Below are 15,537 nucleotides of genomic sequence, written 5' to 3'. Positions count from 1 at the left end.
CCAGGAAAGGTGGAGGAGGGAGCACGTAGCGAGGGGCTCGAATGGGGGTCCCATGAGCTTAGAGAGGACCAAGTTAAGGTTCCAAGGAGGGACTGGGGGGGGGGGGGGGGGCGAGTACGGAAACATCCTCTCCAATCCTTTAAGGAACCGTCCCACCACTGGGTGGGAAAACACCGAGCCCCCTGAAAACCCCAGATGGAAGGCAGAGATGGCCACCAGGTACACTCTGAGTGAGGACGGAGCTAGCCCTTGCTGCTTGAGGTGCAGGAGGTACTCCAGAATGGCCTGCACCAGAGCCTGGCACGGCCGCACCTGTCGGGGCTCACACCCACACGAGAACCTTTTCCACTTGGCCACATAGGTAGCCCTGGTAGATGGCTTCCTCCTGCCAAGCAGAATCTGCTGCACAGGAATGGAGCACTGGCTCTCCAAGGCATTTAGCCACAGAGCTTCCACACCGTCACGTGTAGTGATTGCAGGTCGGGGTGGAGAAGCCGCCCGTTGTCCTGTGTGATGAGGTCCCGGTATAGGGGGCAGGACTACCGGGGCCTCCACTGACAGCTCTAGGAGCATTGTGTACCAGTGCTGGTGGGGCCACGCCGGGGCGATGAGGACCACCGCTGCCCTGTCCCTGTGTACCTTGAGCAGGACCTTGTGTACCAAGGGGAGCGGGGGAAAAGCATACATCAAGCCTCCTCCTCAAGGGATCACAAACGCGTCTGCGACTGAGCCCGGGCTGTGGCCCTGGAACGAGCAGAACCATGGGCACTGGGCGTTGGCCCTGGGGGAAAACAGGTCTACCCGGGGAAACCCCCGTCTGCGGAAGAGCAAAAGCACAATGTCCGGTCAGAGCGTCCACTTGTGCATGCGATACGACCTGCTGAGGTAGTCGGCCAGCTTGTTTTGCACCCCCGGGAGATACCACACCTCGAGGTGAATGGCGTGGGCTATACAAAAGTCCCAGAGGAGGAGAGCCTCATGACAGAGCGACGAGGAAAGGGACCCACCCTGCTTGTTTATATAAAACGTGGCAGTAGTGTTGTCTGTCAGAAAGGTCATGCTGCGACCAGTCAGAGTGGCGTGAATGGTCTGGCAGGCTAGGCGAACCGCCCTGAGCTCCTTCACATTGATATGGAGCGACCGCTCTGCTCCAGACCACAAGCCCTGAGTCCTGAGGTCCCCAAGGTGAGCCCCCCATCCGTGGTCTGACGCGTCCGTCACCAGCGTCAGGTCCGGTTGTGGGGTGGCAAAGGGGATGCCTTCGCAAACCACAGGCTGGGACTGCCACCACAGCAAGGAGTCCAGCACATCCCTTGGAGCTGTCAGTACCAAGTCCAGGGGGTCCCTGCCTGGGCGGTACACCCGAGCGAACCACGCCTGCAGAGTCCTGAGTCTCAGTCTGGCATGCCTGACCACGTGCGTGCATGCTGCCATGTGGCCCAGCAGCCGCAGGCAGCACCTGGCCGTTGTTGTTGGAAACTAGCGCAGGGAGGCCACCGCTTGCTGGGTGGCCCGGAATCGGGATACTGTAAGGCTTGCCCTGGCCTGCACCGTGTCCAGGACTGCTCCTATGAATTCTACTCTCTGCGTGGGCACAAGAGTGGACTTGGGGACATTGACCAGGAGCCCCAGCTCGCAGAACAATCTCAGGGCCACCTCCATGTGGCCCCGCACTTCCGCTTTGGATCGACCCGGCAGGAGCCGGTTGTCAAGGTACGGGTAAACCTGGACCCTCTGCCTCCGTAAGAAGGCCGCCATCACCGCCATGCATTTCGTGAACACCTGTGGGTCCGTGGCTAGACCGAACGGGAGAACCACAAACTGGTAATGTTCTAGGCCCATGGTAAAGCGCAGGAACTGCCGATGTGCTGGGTGGATGGCGATATGAAAGTATGCGTCTTTCATGTCGAAAGCGGCGTACCAGTCTCCCGGATCCAGGGAAGGGATGATGGTGCCCAGAAAGACCATGAGGAACCCTGCCTTGACCAGGAACTTGTTGAGCCCGCACAGGTCTAAAATGGGACGAAGGCCCCCTTTGGCCTTGGGGATGAGGAAGTACCGGGAGTAGAAACCTTTCCCCCCTAGGCTGTGCAGCACCATCACTACCGCCCCCACCTCTAGCAGTGAGCCAACCTCCTTCTCTAGGAGATGCTCGTGAAAGGGGTCCCTGAGGAGGGACGGGGAAGGAGGGTGGGAAGAGAATTGCAGCGAGTACCCATTTCGTACCATGCGTAAGACCCAACGGTCTGACGTAATGCTGGACCAGGCATGGGAGAAACGGGCCAGGAGATTCAGGAAACAAGGGGACGGATCCGGTGACTGTTCTGGTATGCTGTCCTCAAGTGCACCTTCAAAACCCTGGCTTAGTGCCCGGCTGGGATTTGTGCTGACCTTGGTTCTGACCTGGCGCATTATTATTGTTGTTATTGCGCCATCCTGTTACCCCTGCCTCGCCTACGGTAAGGCTCATGCCTATGACGAGGCTGGTACTGGTGCCGAGGGGGAGGCTGCAGCTTAAAGGGCTTCCTCTGCACCACCGGGGTGTGCATAGCCAGTGACTTAAGTGTAGCCCTTGAGTCCTTGAGGCTATGCAGCCTCGTGTCTGTCTGGTCCGAAAAGAGCCTGGACCCTTCAAAGGGGAGGTCCTGAACTGTACTCTGGATCTCAGGCAGCAGGCCTGGCTCCTGCAGCCAAGCCGAGCACCTCATGACCATCCCCAACGTAATTTTTCTGGCCGCCACGTCTGCTGAATCCAGGGAGGCCTGGAGAGAGGTCTTAGCTGCTGCCTTGCCCTTGTCCACCAGGGCCGTAAACTCCTGTTGGGAACCTTGTGGGAGGTTGTCCTTAAACTTCCCCACTGCTGCCCAGGAGTTAAAATTATGTTGAGGATGGCCTGCTGGTTAGCAATCCTCAACTGAAGGCCCCCTGAAGAGTACACCTTTCTGCCAAAAAAGTCCAGGCGTTTTGCCTCCTTGGCCTTAGGTGTCGGGGCCTGTTGTCCATGGCACTCCCTTTCGTTCACTGCCGAGACCACCAGGGAGCACAGACTTGGGTGGCAGAACAAGAATTCGTAGCCCTTTGATGGGGCAAAGTACTTGCGCTCCACACCTTTGGCCGTTGAAGAGCTGGAGGCCAAGGTCTGCCACATAGTCTTATAATTCGATTGGATGGTCTTAATGAGCGGGAGCACCATTCTACATGGACCTTCGGGGTTCAAAATGTCCACAATGGGGTCCTCCTGCTCAACCGTCTCCTCAGCCTGCAACCCCAAGTTCTGGGCAACCCTACGCAGTAGCTCCTGGTGGGCTCTGTGGTCTATGGGTGGAGGACCGGACACCGCTGTTCCCGCCACCGCCTCATCTGGGGATGACGAGGAGGTTAGCAGCTGCTCAACCCCCTCTGGCTGGTCCTCCTGCTCCCCTTCTTCCATGGGAGGGCCTCCGGCTTGAGCCAGGGCGGGAAACCTTGGGGCGGCACCGGACTCGGTGCTGGTCTCTCCGGTTTATCTGAGGGGATGCTGGAGGCCTGGATACTGTAGCTTCCGATGCCATCGGGCATCGGTGCGGGGACCAGGACCACTGCACCGAGTAGCTCACCCTGGACAGGGCCCATTGGCGCTGTTGATAGGTCGAAGGAGTCCAGAAGGGCCAATGACCTGGTGGCCCCCATTGGGGGTGCCACCCCGTCTAAGGGTCCTTGCTGTCTGGAGCACGGTGCGAGTAACTGTAACGGCCAGAGTCGGCGCCGGACTGCAGCGACGTTGACCGTGAAGGCCACGGCAGTGCCGATGATCTCTGCCAGCGGGAGGTCGACGAGTGGCTCCTAATGGAATGGGAGCGAGACCGGTACCGATATACCTGGGACAGGGAACTGCGCTGGCGTTTTCGGGACCAGGATCGGCATCGGCATCTGAGGGAGACCTCCAGTGAGGGCTGTCTCGACTCCTCCCAGTGCCAGTCTCTAATCGGTGCCGCAGAGCGTCGTCCCTCTTCCGTTACTTCCTCGAGCCGACCCACTCCCGGTACCGCGACTTCCTTCTGAGCCGCAGGTAACTGGGAGTCCGCAGATGTGGAGCTCGACCGGGACCAACTCCGGGAGCGATGCCTGGGCGGTGTCCTCGAACGGCACACCATTGCCGGCTTACCCGTCGATGGCACCCAGGATTCTCCCTGTATGGGAGGGGGCTCGTCGCCGACAGCTGAATGAGGTCCTTTGCCGCCTCAAAGATGCCAGGCGTGGAGGGCTGATCCATTAAGTCCTTGAGCCCATCGTCTGCACTGAGCTCTCTTAGGCCTGGGCTCGGTGGGACTTGTGGTGCTGAAGCCACTGGTGCCAGCGCCAGGACAGCGGCCTTCCCACTCTTATCTGTGCTCGGGGCCTTCGAAGGCACCGGCCTCCTATGCGGGGAACGTTCGCACCTTCCTTTTGGCTGCGCCATGGGCCGCATCGGGGAGGATGAGCCATGCTGGGGCCTAGTCTGGTGCTCTGGGGCTGACAGCTTTCGGTGTTTATCCGGTGCCGGGTCTCCCAACAACTCCAGGGCACTATGCACCGAGGAAGCCGGAGCCAACGTCGGGTGCTCCGGGCCCGGTGGCTACAATGGAGCTTCCATCAACAATTGCTTCAAACAAAAGTCTCTTTCTTTCTTTGTTCTTGGCTTGAATGCCTTGCAAATCTTACACCGCTCAGTTTGATGTTCTTCCCCCAGGCAACATAGACACGAGCCGTGGGGGTCACTAACTGGCATAGGCTTGCAGCACGTGGCACAAGCCTTAAACCTGTGGGCCTGCAGCATGCCCTGTGGCCCGAAGCGGGTGCTGGAAGCCTCCAAGCACCTAATCACTTAAGTGTCCACAACAAAGGTATGCTAAGTCACTGATAACAGCTATCTATGAGAAAGGCTAAGGGACTGCTCTCATACAAGAGAGAGAGGTTGTTCCAACGCCGCCACGGACAGTAAGAAGGAACTGGAGGGTGGTCGGGCGGCAGGGGTATATATGCATGGTGCAGGGGCCCCACCGGGAGCCGCTAAGGGAAAAAGTTTCCGACGCTCGTGCATGCGACGCGCGCACCCTAATGTGGAATGGACATGAACAAGCACTCGAAGAAGAACAAGGTTTCCTGCTTTTTATAACTCCTAATTATCTCAACTTTCAGTGAACTAGCCATTGAACTGTACTAACTGAATAAACTGAAATGAAGACAATAATCTCTTTGTACCTGTAGAAGAGGCTACTGGTGTCAAAAATGGACTTAGCTCTTGGTTCCAGGTGCTTATCCAATGACTTCCACCAGTTCAATAGCTTGACTTGCTTTAAAACTTGGGCAACAAACACATTCTGCTTAATAATATTTTTTAATTAATTTAAATTATTTTAATAGATTATAGTAAATTTAGGTCTTAACATAGGTTTTCATAATTTCAGATTTAAAGGTTTATTTTTAAAAAGAAAAGTGTTTTAAATAAAATATCTATTAAAATTAAAACAATCATGTATTTTTATCCACTCTGGGGTAGGCTGAAGAGTTTATCCGGAGTTACAGGTCATATGCTAGGTGCTGCCCTAGAGCCACTTAAAATTTCTGGTATGTGAAAGTATGGGTGACAGGGTGGTGCGCAACCCTTCCCAGCATTGAGATTAATAAAGTTGCAGCCTGCAGCTTAAAATCCATCCATGTCTGTCCTCATTCACTGATGTATCCAGATCAATATATACATGGTAAGCCTACAAAAGGAAATGATCACAAGACTAGGTTACGTGAGCCTCATGATTTCCCTTTTCAGCTGTCTCCATTGATAAAGCATTACTACTAAGCTGGACAGCTTCTTTGGTAACTGATAAATTAGTTGCCACCAAAGATGCATCCAGGTTGCCAACAGATAATTAAGCAGGGAACATGACAAATCCACCCTCCACCAGCCAGTGGGTAGCGGATGGGAGCGAAAAGGAGGAAGCAAAACAGAAGACAAGAGAAAAGTTAGATATAGGGACTCCTCTAAATCTTTTAAGTCTCACTTCCCTGCCAACAACCATGATTTTGGTTTCCTTCTTCAGGTTTGTCAAGATGCCACCTGAAGTCAAACTGACCTGTTTGAGTACTCATTATTTAACAAGATTAAAGTACAAACTGACTTTTTTCTACTCTGTATCTTCTATTTCCCCTTATATTCAGTTTTGTAAGAATTGCTGTTTTTATCATCTGCCACCTAACCCAGAGACTACAGATGGACTTAGTTGCTTATCAGTTTTCACCACATTTGTCCCCATACACACTGTAAGGAGAGTGATCACTTTAGATAAGCTATTACCAGCAGGAGAGTGGGATGGGAGGAGGTATTGTTTCATGGTCTCTGTGTATATAATGTCTTCTGCAGTTTCCACAGTATGCATCCGATGAAGTGAGCTGTAGCTCACGAAAGCTTATGCTCAAATAAATTGGTTAGTCTCTAAGGTGCCACAAGTACTCCTTTTCTTTTTGCGAATACAGACTAACACGGCTGTTACTCTGAAACCAGTGTTTCATTAGTGACTTCTGCTAGATCCTATTTTAAAATAGTATCTTTTCAACCCTTTGAACACTGAAGATGAATGGAACTGTTCTTAGCATAATGCAATAATATCACAACAAGTCTCTCTTCCTTCTTCCATGCTACTCAGCACAAGCTCTTTTCTCCTCTCAGGTCCTTCTATGCCCACCAATGTCCCCATCTATTTCCCCTTGGTTGCTGGGAAGTTTTCCTGCACAGAGCCTATCTAAGCGCATATTTAGATTACACTTCTCTCCCAACCCATGATATGGCCCACCCTCCACTGGCCAAATAGATACCAAATAAGTTTCCGTGGGAAATGCAACTAGGAATTAGTTTCCAAAGGTTAATATTTTGAAATTAAGTTTACGGGAGGGGTAGAAATAGAACCCACCACCAATTTTTGGCTTTATTTTTCTTTTCATCTCTTTTGGATGGAGGATGGAATAAGGCCCTTTAAAATAAACCAACCCACTAATACTGATTGCTCTCATCATTGGCCACAATTTAAACAGACTGAATTTAGACATTTTCTCAATTCTAACAATGAAGTAAATAAAAACACAAATGCATCCTAAGAACATCAGTTCAGAAAGTTTATAGGAAAGTTGATAAATAATAATAAAGAGTATTGTTTAAATGGTAAATAGAACTGTTCTAACCTTATAAGTATAACATCACCATAGGTTGCAAACTTTTGAAGAAGTTCATCAATCAAAATATCATCAAAATAGTTTTCTTCTGGTGAAGAGCTTTTGATGGAGACCATTACAGTACCATCAGGTGGTCCCTGCACAGCAATCACCTCCTTATAAATTTTCTGTCTTTCTTCTGCCTCAACTTCAAATATATCTATGTCAATCAGTGCAACAACAGGCCTTAAAGAAATATACATACATATATATGAAAAGTTAGAAAACATCAGAGTGACTGAGGAATACAATAATAAAGCAAAAGCATTACATTTTAAATGGTTAACAGTAATACGGAAAGTAAAGTTTAAACCTATGATCAGACGTTTTCAGCTCTGCTTTTCCATAGTGCAACAAAGTACCAGGATTCCATGTGTAAAGGATATTACTTTCATCCTGAAAACTAGCATTCAGAAGATCCAGGTCTTCAGCTATAATAAGCATAAAAGAAAAAAAAAAAAAAGAAAAAAAGAGTGACTGTATGGACAGGCTAAAAAAAAAAAAAAAAAAATCTAGATATTAAACCAAACTGAAAACAGGATGGGGGAAATTGGAGGCTCTTTTACTTTACACAAATGCCAGTAACTGATATTGAACTCTGGCTACTGCCATGCAACGTTACAACATTGCACACAAAAACAAAGGCAGGCATATAAAGAAGAACGAGGGCTATATATACTTTCTTGTTCAAATGATCTAACAAAATGAACAATTACTTTTTTCTGGTGTCAATTCAGTAGTAATCCTGAAACATTTTAGGAATTATGAATACTGCTGGAAAGCTACTATAATTTAAATTGATATTGAATTAAAATTAAGTAAACTCTCAAACCTGATCGGTCAAATGGCCATTTTCTTCTTCTCCAGAGAATACGATCTGTCCATGCTGGCGTGCGACATTTTTCACTGGTGTCATAGTCATCAGAAAACAAGTCATATTTGTATGTAGGTGCAAAAGTTATCTTTCCCTCTAAAAATCCCCTAAAGATCTGCATAAACAAAGACATTTTGAGTCATACTAAAAGACAAAGATGGGAAATCATTGTGGAAAACTTAAGGAAATTAATCAAAACTCTGTCTTCTTTCAATTGGAGGAAAAGACTGAGCCCAAGCACGTGTCTCAGAAGAATGTGAATCCATCTTCCTATTCTAACTTTTGAATGCATCCTGCATCAGCAATAGTCTAAGAACTTGTCTATATGGCACAGCAAAGCATACCAGACTGGTGTGATTCATAAAGCCACTAATGTGCTGCGCTTTAACTGCCCAGGTAGACTCTGTTGGCACCATCTAAAAAGGTACGTAGTTCGCATTAATGTAGTCCTGTATGAAATAGAATTACCTCAGCATGAACTAGGTACCTTTTAGAGTGCGCCAGCAGGGTCTATATGGGACAATTAGAACACAACTTGCTAAGCGCATTCTACAAATCACATCCTTGTGGTGCACTTTGCTGGCTCTGTGTGAACAAATACTAGGATTAGATACCGATCTACATAGAGTGGTCTATCCCATTATAGCAACATCTATATTTCTAAGCAGAAATGTTTACACGAGAGGTGCTTGCCTGAACAGAAGATGCATCCCATCAATGTCTCCCAACAAGTTACTAAAACCAAAAATGTCTTAATGTCTTAAGGGAAGAGACACAGAAGAGCAGAAGAAGTATAATAAGTGCAAAAAGATAATACTGTTGTATTCTTGATCAACGCACAAAAATACGAGAAAAGGAAAATTCTGAGATTTCTTTGAAATCTGTCAAGAATGCCTATAGAATTTAGGAGCATAGGTCCTATTAAGCATCACTAAATCTCTTAGGCACTTTTGAAATTCTCCCCAATAACAAAGACCAATTAGTCTACTTCCCTAAAAGGCAGAGAAGCTCTCTCACTGGTGAAATGTATGCTACATAAGCAAGAACTGAGTCAACTGCTACTTTGAACTTGGTTTTGCGTTTGGCAGTCTCAGTAACGTTAGAGGAACCCTGAGATATGAATTTAACTTTGATCCCCTAGCCAAAGGCTGACCTCATAAATAGAGTATTTGTCGGCTTTTCTTGTTTTGAAGGGACACAATCAACTTGAAATCTAGTTAATTTAAAAAAACAAAACAAAACCCAATTTAAGTAGTTTCTGCTACTTTGTCAGGGAAATTCAGAGGTGGGCAATTTTTGTTTTTATAATATTCCTTTATTAAAGAATAAAAAACACTTTATAAAATGTTTCTCTCTCCACTCTTGCTGTGCAAAAGACCTACACAAATAAGAGAAAGCTAACTCCAATAAAGTAGACACTACCTATAAATAAAGTGTTGCCAAGCGCACAAAATAAACTAAAAAAAAACCAGAAAAAAATATGTGTGTCTAATGTTTCAACTATAGTATGCGTTGATACTTTAACAATTGGGATAAAACACTTTCACACAGGAGTATGATTTTTACATTGCCAGTGTCCCTTTAACTACGACCTGCTAAAAAAAAGTTGATGTCAGAAGCCTTGCTACAATAAACCCCCTAAAATCTTTGTGTTCCTTAAAAAAGCCATAATTTGATTTGCAGCTGCTATCAGTTGTCTATTTGCTCTTGTCACGAAGTAGGAGACAGCAAATACATTCATTCTTTTTACATAATTTGAATGAGACAAGTGGTGTTACCAAAAAAGACTTTACTATGCTCTCTTAAAAATCCTGTGCTGTGACAACTGCATTTGATAACCATTACTGTTTTCTCTTTAATATGCTCCAAACACTATTAGCAGGATGACAATGCAGTTTCTCTTTTATAAGGGACATCAAAAATCTCATTCTCAAAGCTAGTCATTGTAGTTGCACTACTAACAATTTCTTCAGAGCAACTGATACAAGCATCTGATTGACTGTTTTTCCACTCCACCCTATTCCAGACTGGTGACTTGACAAAAGTGACAAGTTAACAATGCAATGCAGAAACAATCTTGCACAAGCACCCCCATGAAGTAGCTTTAATAAGAGTTACAGTATGAAAAATAAAGGACTATTAAATGCACCATTTTCTAAAGAGTTACCTGTCCAGCATTTTTCTGGTTGACAAGTTGATCTCCTGCAATAAGGGAATCCCAATTCTGCTGGCGAATTAACTCCTTCACTTCCTCATTAGGAAGATCTATACGATAATTAAAATCGCCGCACCAAAATATATAGTCATGGGAAAAGAGGAGTCTTCCCTGAAAAACAATACACATGTTGAAATTAAAAACAACCTTGTGACAGAAATCTATATATTGTGATAGGGTCAGGCCAGATGGCTATAGGAGAGTAATAGAAGGCAGACATATTAGCCCCAGGCTAAGTAGGTCCCTTTTCCCTGGGTAAGGTAACATGGAAGGTTCCAGAACAATCAGGAACCTTCTGGAGACAATTAAGACAGGCTGATTAGAACACCTGCAGCCAATCAAGAAGCTGCTAGAATCAATTAAGGCAGGCTAATCAGGGCACCTGGGTTTTAAAAAGGAGCTCACTTCAGTTTGTGGTGTGCATGTGTGAGGAGCTGGGAGCAAGAGGCACTAAGAGCTGAGAGTAAGAACATGGACAGTTGGAGGACTGAGGAGTACAAGCATCATCAGACACCAGGAGGAAGGTCCTATGGTGAGGATAAAGAAGGTGTTGGGAGGAGGCCATGGGGAAGTAGCCCAGGGAGTTGTAGCTGTTGCACAGCTGTTCCAGGAGGCACTCTAAACAGCTGAATACCACAGGGCCCTGGGGTGGAACCCGGAGTAGAGGGCGGGCCTGGGTTCCCCCCAAACCTCCCAACTCCTGGTCAGACACAGGAGGAGTTGTCCTGGACTGTGGGTTCATGAAAATGGCCAAACTGAGGGCGGCTGTGAAGCTCCAAGGCAAGCAAATCCGCCAATAAGCGCAAGACCCACCAAGGCAGAGGAGGAACTTTGTCACAACTGGTGTCGGAAGTGGGATCTGGTGTCCACAGCGCAGCAGCAGAAGGAGGGTGTTTGGAAGGGGGGGGAAAAAAAAAAAAAAAAAAAGAGAAGAGGGTCTATTTTTATTTTTTTCACCACAATGGAGGAGGTAGTGCAGGCACTGATACAAGCCACGGCTGCCCATCGTGTCTAGGCAGCCGCCCAACAGGAGGCAGTGCGGCTGCAGCAAGAGACTAATCGCCTGCTGATGGACCAGGCTGCTCAAGACCGGGCTATGTTGCGGGAACTGGTAAACCAGGTAAAGGCCTTTGCAGAGCTGAACCGAGGCCATGATGGGACACAGATCATGCGGGCCAGCAATTGGCTGCAGGAAATGACGCGGTAGGATGATGTAGAGGCATACCTCCTGGCTTTTGAGAGGACAGCCCTGCGGGAGGCTTGGCCCCAAGAACAGTGGTCTGGCATCCTCGCTCCATTCCTGTGTGGGGAGGCCCAGAAGGCCTACTATGATTTGACTGAAGAGGCTGCAGCAGATTATCCCCAGCTGAAAGCAGAGATCCTGGCCAGATCTGGGGTAACGACCACAGTATGGGCCCCGCGATATCATGAGTGGAGGTACCAGGAAAACAAAACCCCGCGGTCCCAATTATGTGACCTCATCCATCTCGCACGAAAGTGGTTACGAACTGAGTCCCGGAGTCTGGAGGAGATATTAGAGGTTCTGGTCATCGACCGGTACATGAGAGGACTACCGCCAGATCTTCGCGCCTGGGCAAGCCAGAACGAACCCTCCACCTACGATGAGGTTGTCGCGCTGGTAGAAAGGCGAAGGACGGCGAGGGAGCTGACCCGACCAGTTAAGGAAGAAGCACCCTGGGTTAAACTAGAAGCACCAAGCCCTAGAGCGCGGGTGACTGGGCCACCAGGAGAACCCAGGTGGATAAAGAGAGGGGCTGAAGGCTCACCAGAAGCCACAAAGAGTCGGAGCACTGAGGGGGAAGAGGATCGTGATGTTAGACTACCCAAACCCAGAGACCGGGGAACGCCTAGGGCTCCATACAGATGTTACACCTGCAGGGAGTGGGGACATATAGCTGCACAGTGTCCCAATGCCGAGGAGCCTATGCAGTGTAACCTGGGGAACTGGGCAGACCCATGCTCCCTAATCCACCTTGTGGGGGTCTCACTAACCCCACATATGTACACTAGACCAGTGAAGCTAAATGGGGTAGAGACCACAGCACTGGTTGATTTGGGGAGTGCTATCACACTGGTCTCGGGGAAGCTCGTGAAGCGTAGTCAGCTGCTGTGGGCTAAGCGTATGGGGATAACATGCGTCCATGGGACAGTTGGTTATTACCCCACCATCCCAGTAAAAATCGAGATTCAGGGGAACACTACTGAGGTAGCAGCAGGTGTAGTCCCTAAACTCCCATACCCAGTGCTCATAGGGAGGGACTTCCCAGGGTTTGGAGACTTACTCCCAGTAGGGGAATTGAAGAAAGGGGGAAGCCCTGAAAGTAGTGAGGCATCCACAGTAGACTGTCAACCCCCAACCTTCTCTGAAATATCCCCAGATTTGTTCTCCACTCCCAGACAGCGTAGAAAGACGAAAAGGGAGAGAAGGGCAGCTAAGGCCTTGGGAACCCGAATACTGGTCGCTCTCATAGGTAGGAGGACCCAAGAAGCTGAAAAGGAGGCCACCTAGGAGGGAGAAGCACCCGAGTCCGACCCACACCCTAACGCCTCTGAACCAGTAGAGGTAACAGAGACTGGCCCCCTAGATCTTGGGCAGATTAGCCCCGGGAGAGGAAATTTTGGACGGAACCAGGCTGAAGACCCAAGGTACGACAACATTAGGAAGGAGGTTTCAGAGTAGCAGCCGTGTTAGTCTGTATTCGCAAAAAGAAAAGGCGTACTAGTAGCACCTTAACCAATTTATTTGAGCATAAGCTTTCGCGAGCTACAGTATTCCACGATGATTTCAACAATTTCCATCCCAACATCAACCTCAGCCTGGACCAGTCCACACAAGAGATCCACTTCTTGGACACTACGGTGCTAATAAGCGATGGTCACATAAACACCACCCTATACCGGAAACCTACTGACCGCTATTCCTACCTACATGCTTCCAGCCTTTCACCCAGACCACACCACATGATCCATCGTCTCCAGCCAAGCTCTACGATACAACCGCATTTGCTCCAACCTCTCAGACAGAAACAAACACCTACAAGATCTCTATCAAGCATTCTTACAACTACAATACCCACCTGCTGAAGTGAAGAAACAAACTGACAGAGCCAGAAGAGTACCCAGAAGTCACCTACTACAGGACAGGCCCAACAAAGATAATAACAGAACGCCACTAGCCATCACCTTCAGCCCCCAACTAAAACCTCTCCAACGCATCAAGGATCTACAACCTATCCTGAAGGACGACCCATCACTCTCACAAATCTTGGGAGACAGGCCAGTCCTTGCCTACAGACAGCCCCCCCAGCCTGAAGGAAATACTCACCAGCAACCACACACCACACAATAGAACCACTAACCCAGGAACCTATCCTTGCAACAAAGGCCGTTGCCAACTGTGTCCATATATCTATTCAGGGGACACCATCATAGGGCCTAATCACATCAGCCACACCATCAGAGGTTCGTTAACACGCACATCTACCAATGTGATATGTGCCAGCAATGCCCCTCTGCCATGTACACTGGTCAAACTGGACAGTCTCTACGTAAAAGAATAAATGGACACAAATCAGATGTCAAGAATTATAACATTCATAAACCAGTCGGAGAACACTTCAATCTCTCTGGTCACTTGATTTCAGACCTAAAGGTTGCAATATTAGAACAAAAAGACTTCAAAAATAGACTCCAATGAGAGACTGCTGAATTGGAATTAATTTGCAAACTGGATACAATTAACTTAGGCTTGAATAGAGACTGGGAGTGGATGTGTCATTACACAAAGTAAAACTATTTCCCCATGTTTATTTCCCACACTGCTCCTCGGACGTTCCTGTTAACTGCTGGAAATGGCCCACCTTGATTATCATTACAAAAGATTTTCTCCCCCCCGCTCTCTTGCTGGTAATAGCTCATCTTAAGTGATCACTCTCTTACAGTGTGTATGAAAACACCCATTTTTTCATGTTCTGTGTGTATATAAATCTCCTTACTGTATTTTCCACTGAATGCATCCGATGAAGTGAGCTGTAGCTCACGAAAGCTTATGCTCAAATAAATTGGTTAGTCTCTATGGTGCCATTAGTACTCCTTTTCTTATTAGGAAGGAGGTGACCGAAATACATGGGGTCCCCAGGGAAGGGAAAACCCAGGGACCAGGACCCTACTGCATAATGAAGAATCTCCTCTTATACCAGATTGCACCAGTACAGGGGCAGAAGGTACAGCAGATCCTAGTACCTCAAAAACACCAGAATGCTGTATTAAGTCTGGCCCATAGTCATCTTTTTGGGGGGCATTTGGGGGTAGAGAAGACCCTGGCACGGGTCCTGCAACGATTCTTCTGGCCCAGAGTACATGAAGTGCGGAGGTACAGAGCGTCCTGCCTGGAGTGTCAGCTACACAGTCCCCGTCTCCACTTGAGGGCACCTTTAGTACCCCTTCCCACCATAGAGGTCCCCCTCGAGCAAACAGCCATGGACCTAGTGGGACCCCTGGAGAAGACAGCCCGGGGCCACCAATATATACTTGTTGTTCTGGATTATGCTACTTGCTACCCAGGAGCCGTCCCCCTGCGGAACACGGCCTCTAAAACGATAGCTAAAGAGTTGGTGGGGATCTTTGCCCGAGTGGGGCTACCAAAGGAGATATTAACAGACCAAGGTACCCCATTTATGTCGAAGCTAATGAAGGACCGCTGTACGCTACTCCATATACATACCCTGAGAACTTCAGTCTATCATCCGCAGACCGATGGGCTGGTAGAAAGGTTTAACCGAACCCTCAAGGCAATGATAAGGAAAGTGGTAAGTCGAGATGGGAAGGATTGGGACACCCTACTACCTTACCTTATGTTTGCAATCCGGGAGGTACCTCAGGCCTCAACTGGGTTTTCCCCCTTTGAATTATTATACGGACGCCACCCCCGTCGCATACTAGATATTGCAAAAGAAATCTGGGAAGAGGAACCCAATGAGGGGAGAAATATAATTGACCATGTGTTGCAGATGCGAGAACGGATAGCCCGGGTCACCCCTATTGTACGTGAACATTTGGAAAAGGCGCAGGAGGCCCAGTGAACCCATTACAATCGCCAGGCAAAAGTCCGACAGTTCCAACCAGGGGATCAGGTGATGGTGTTGGTACCCACAGCAGAAAGCAAGCTTTTGGCCCAATGGCAGGGGCCCTGTGAGGTGGTTGAACC

The 15,537-nt window shown here is 48.4% G+C and overlaps 1 protein-coding gene across 18 annotated transcripts in view; it reads right to left on the bottom strand.

Annotated features, from left to right (window-relative positions):
- The window catches only part of SYNJ1 (synaptojanin 1), a 108,267-nt gene that overhangs the window by 45,554 nt on the left and 47,176 nt on the right, over nt 1-15,537 (bottom strand). For all 18 annotated transcript variants that reach the window (XM_043538277.1, XM_043538278.1, XM_043538280.1 and 15 more), the window contains 4 exons: nt 10,263-10,421; nt 8,054-8,210; nt 7,535-7,652; nt 7,192-7,407 (listed from right to left, as the gene is read on the bottom strand). In XM_043538277.1, coding sequence (XP_043394212.1) covers nt 7,192-7,407; nt 7,535-7,652; nt 8,054-8,210; nt 10,263-10,421 — 650 coding nt within the window. The remainder of the gene's footprint in view (nt 1-7,191; nt 7,408-7,534; nt 7,653-8,053; nt 8,211-10,262; nt 10,422-15,537) is intronic.

The sequence above is a fragment of the Chelonia mydas genome, chromosome 1, assembly GCF_015237465.2.
Source record: "Chelonia mydas isolate rCheMyd1 chromosome 1, rCheMyd1.pri.v2, whole genome shotgun sequence".
NCBI lineage: Eukaryota > Metazoa > Chordata > Testudines > Cheloniidae > Chelonia > Chelonia mydas.
The sequence above is the reverse complement of the archived record's forward strand: the minus strand, read 5'-3'. Positions and strand labels throughout refer to the sequence as shown.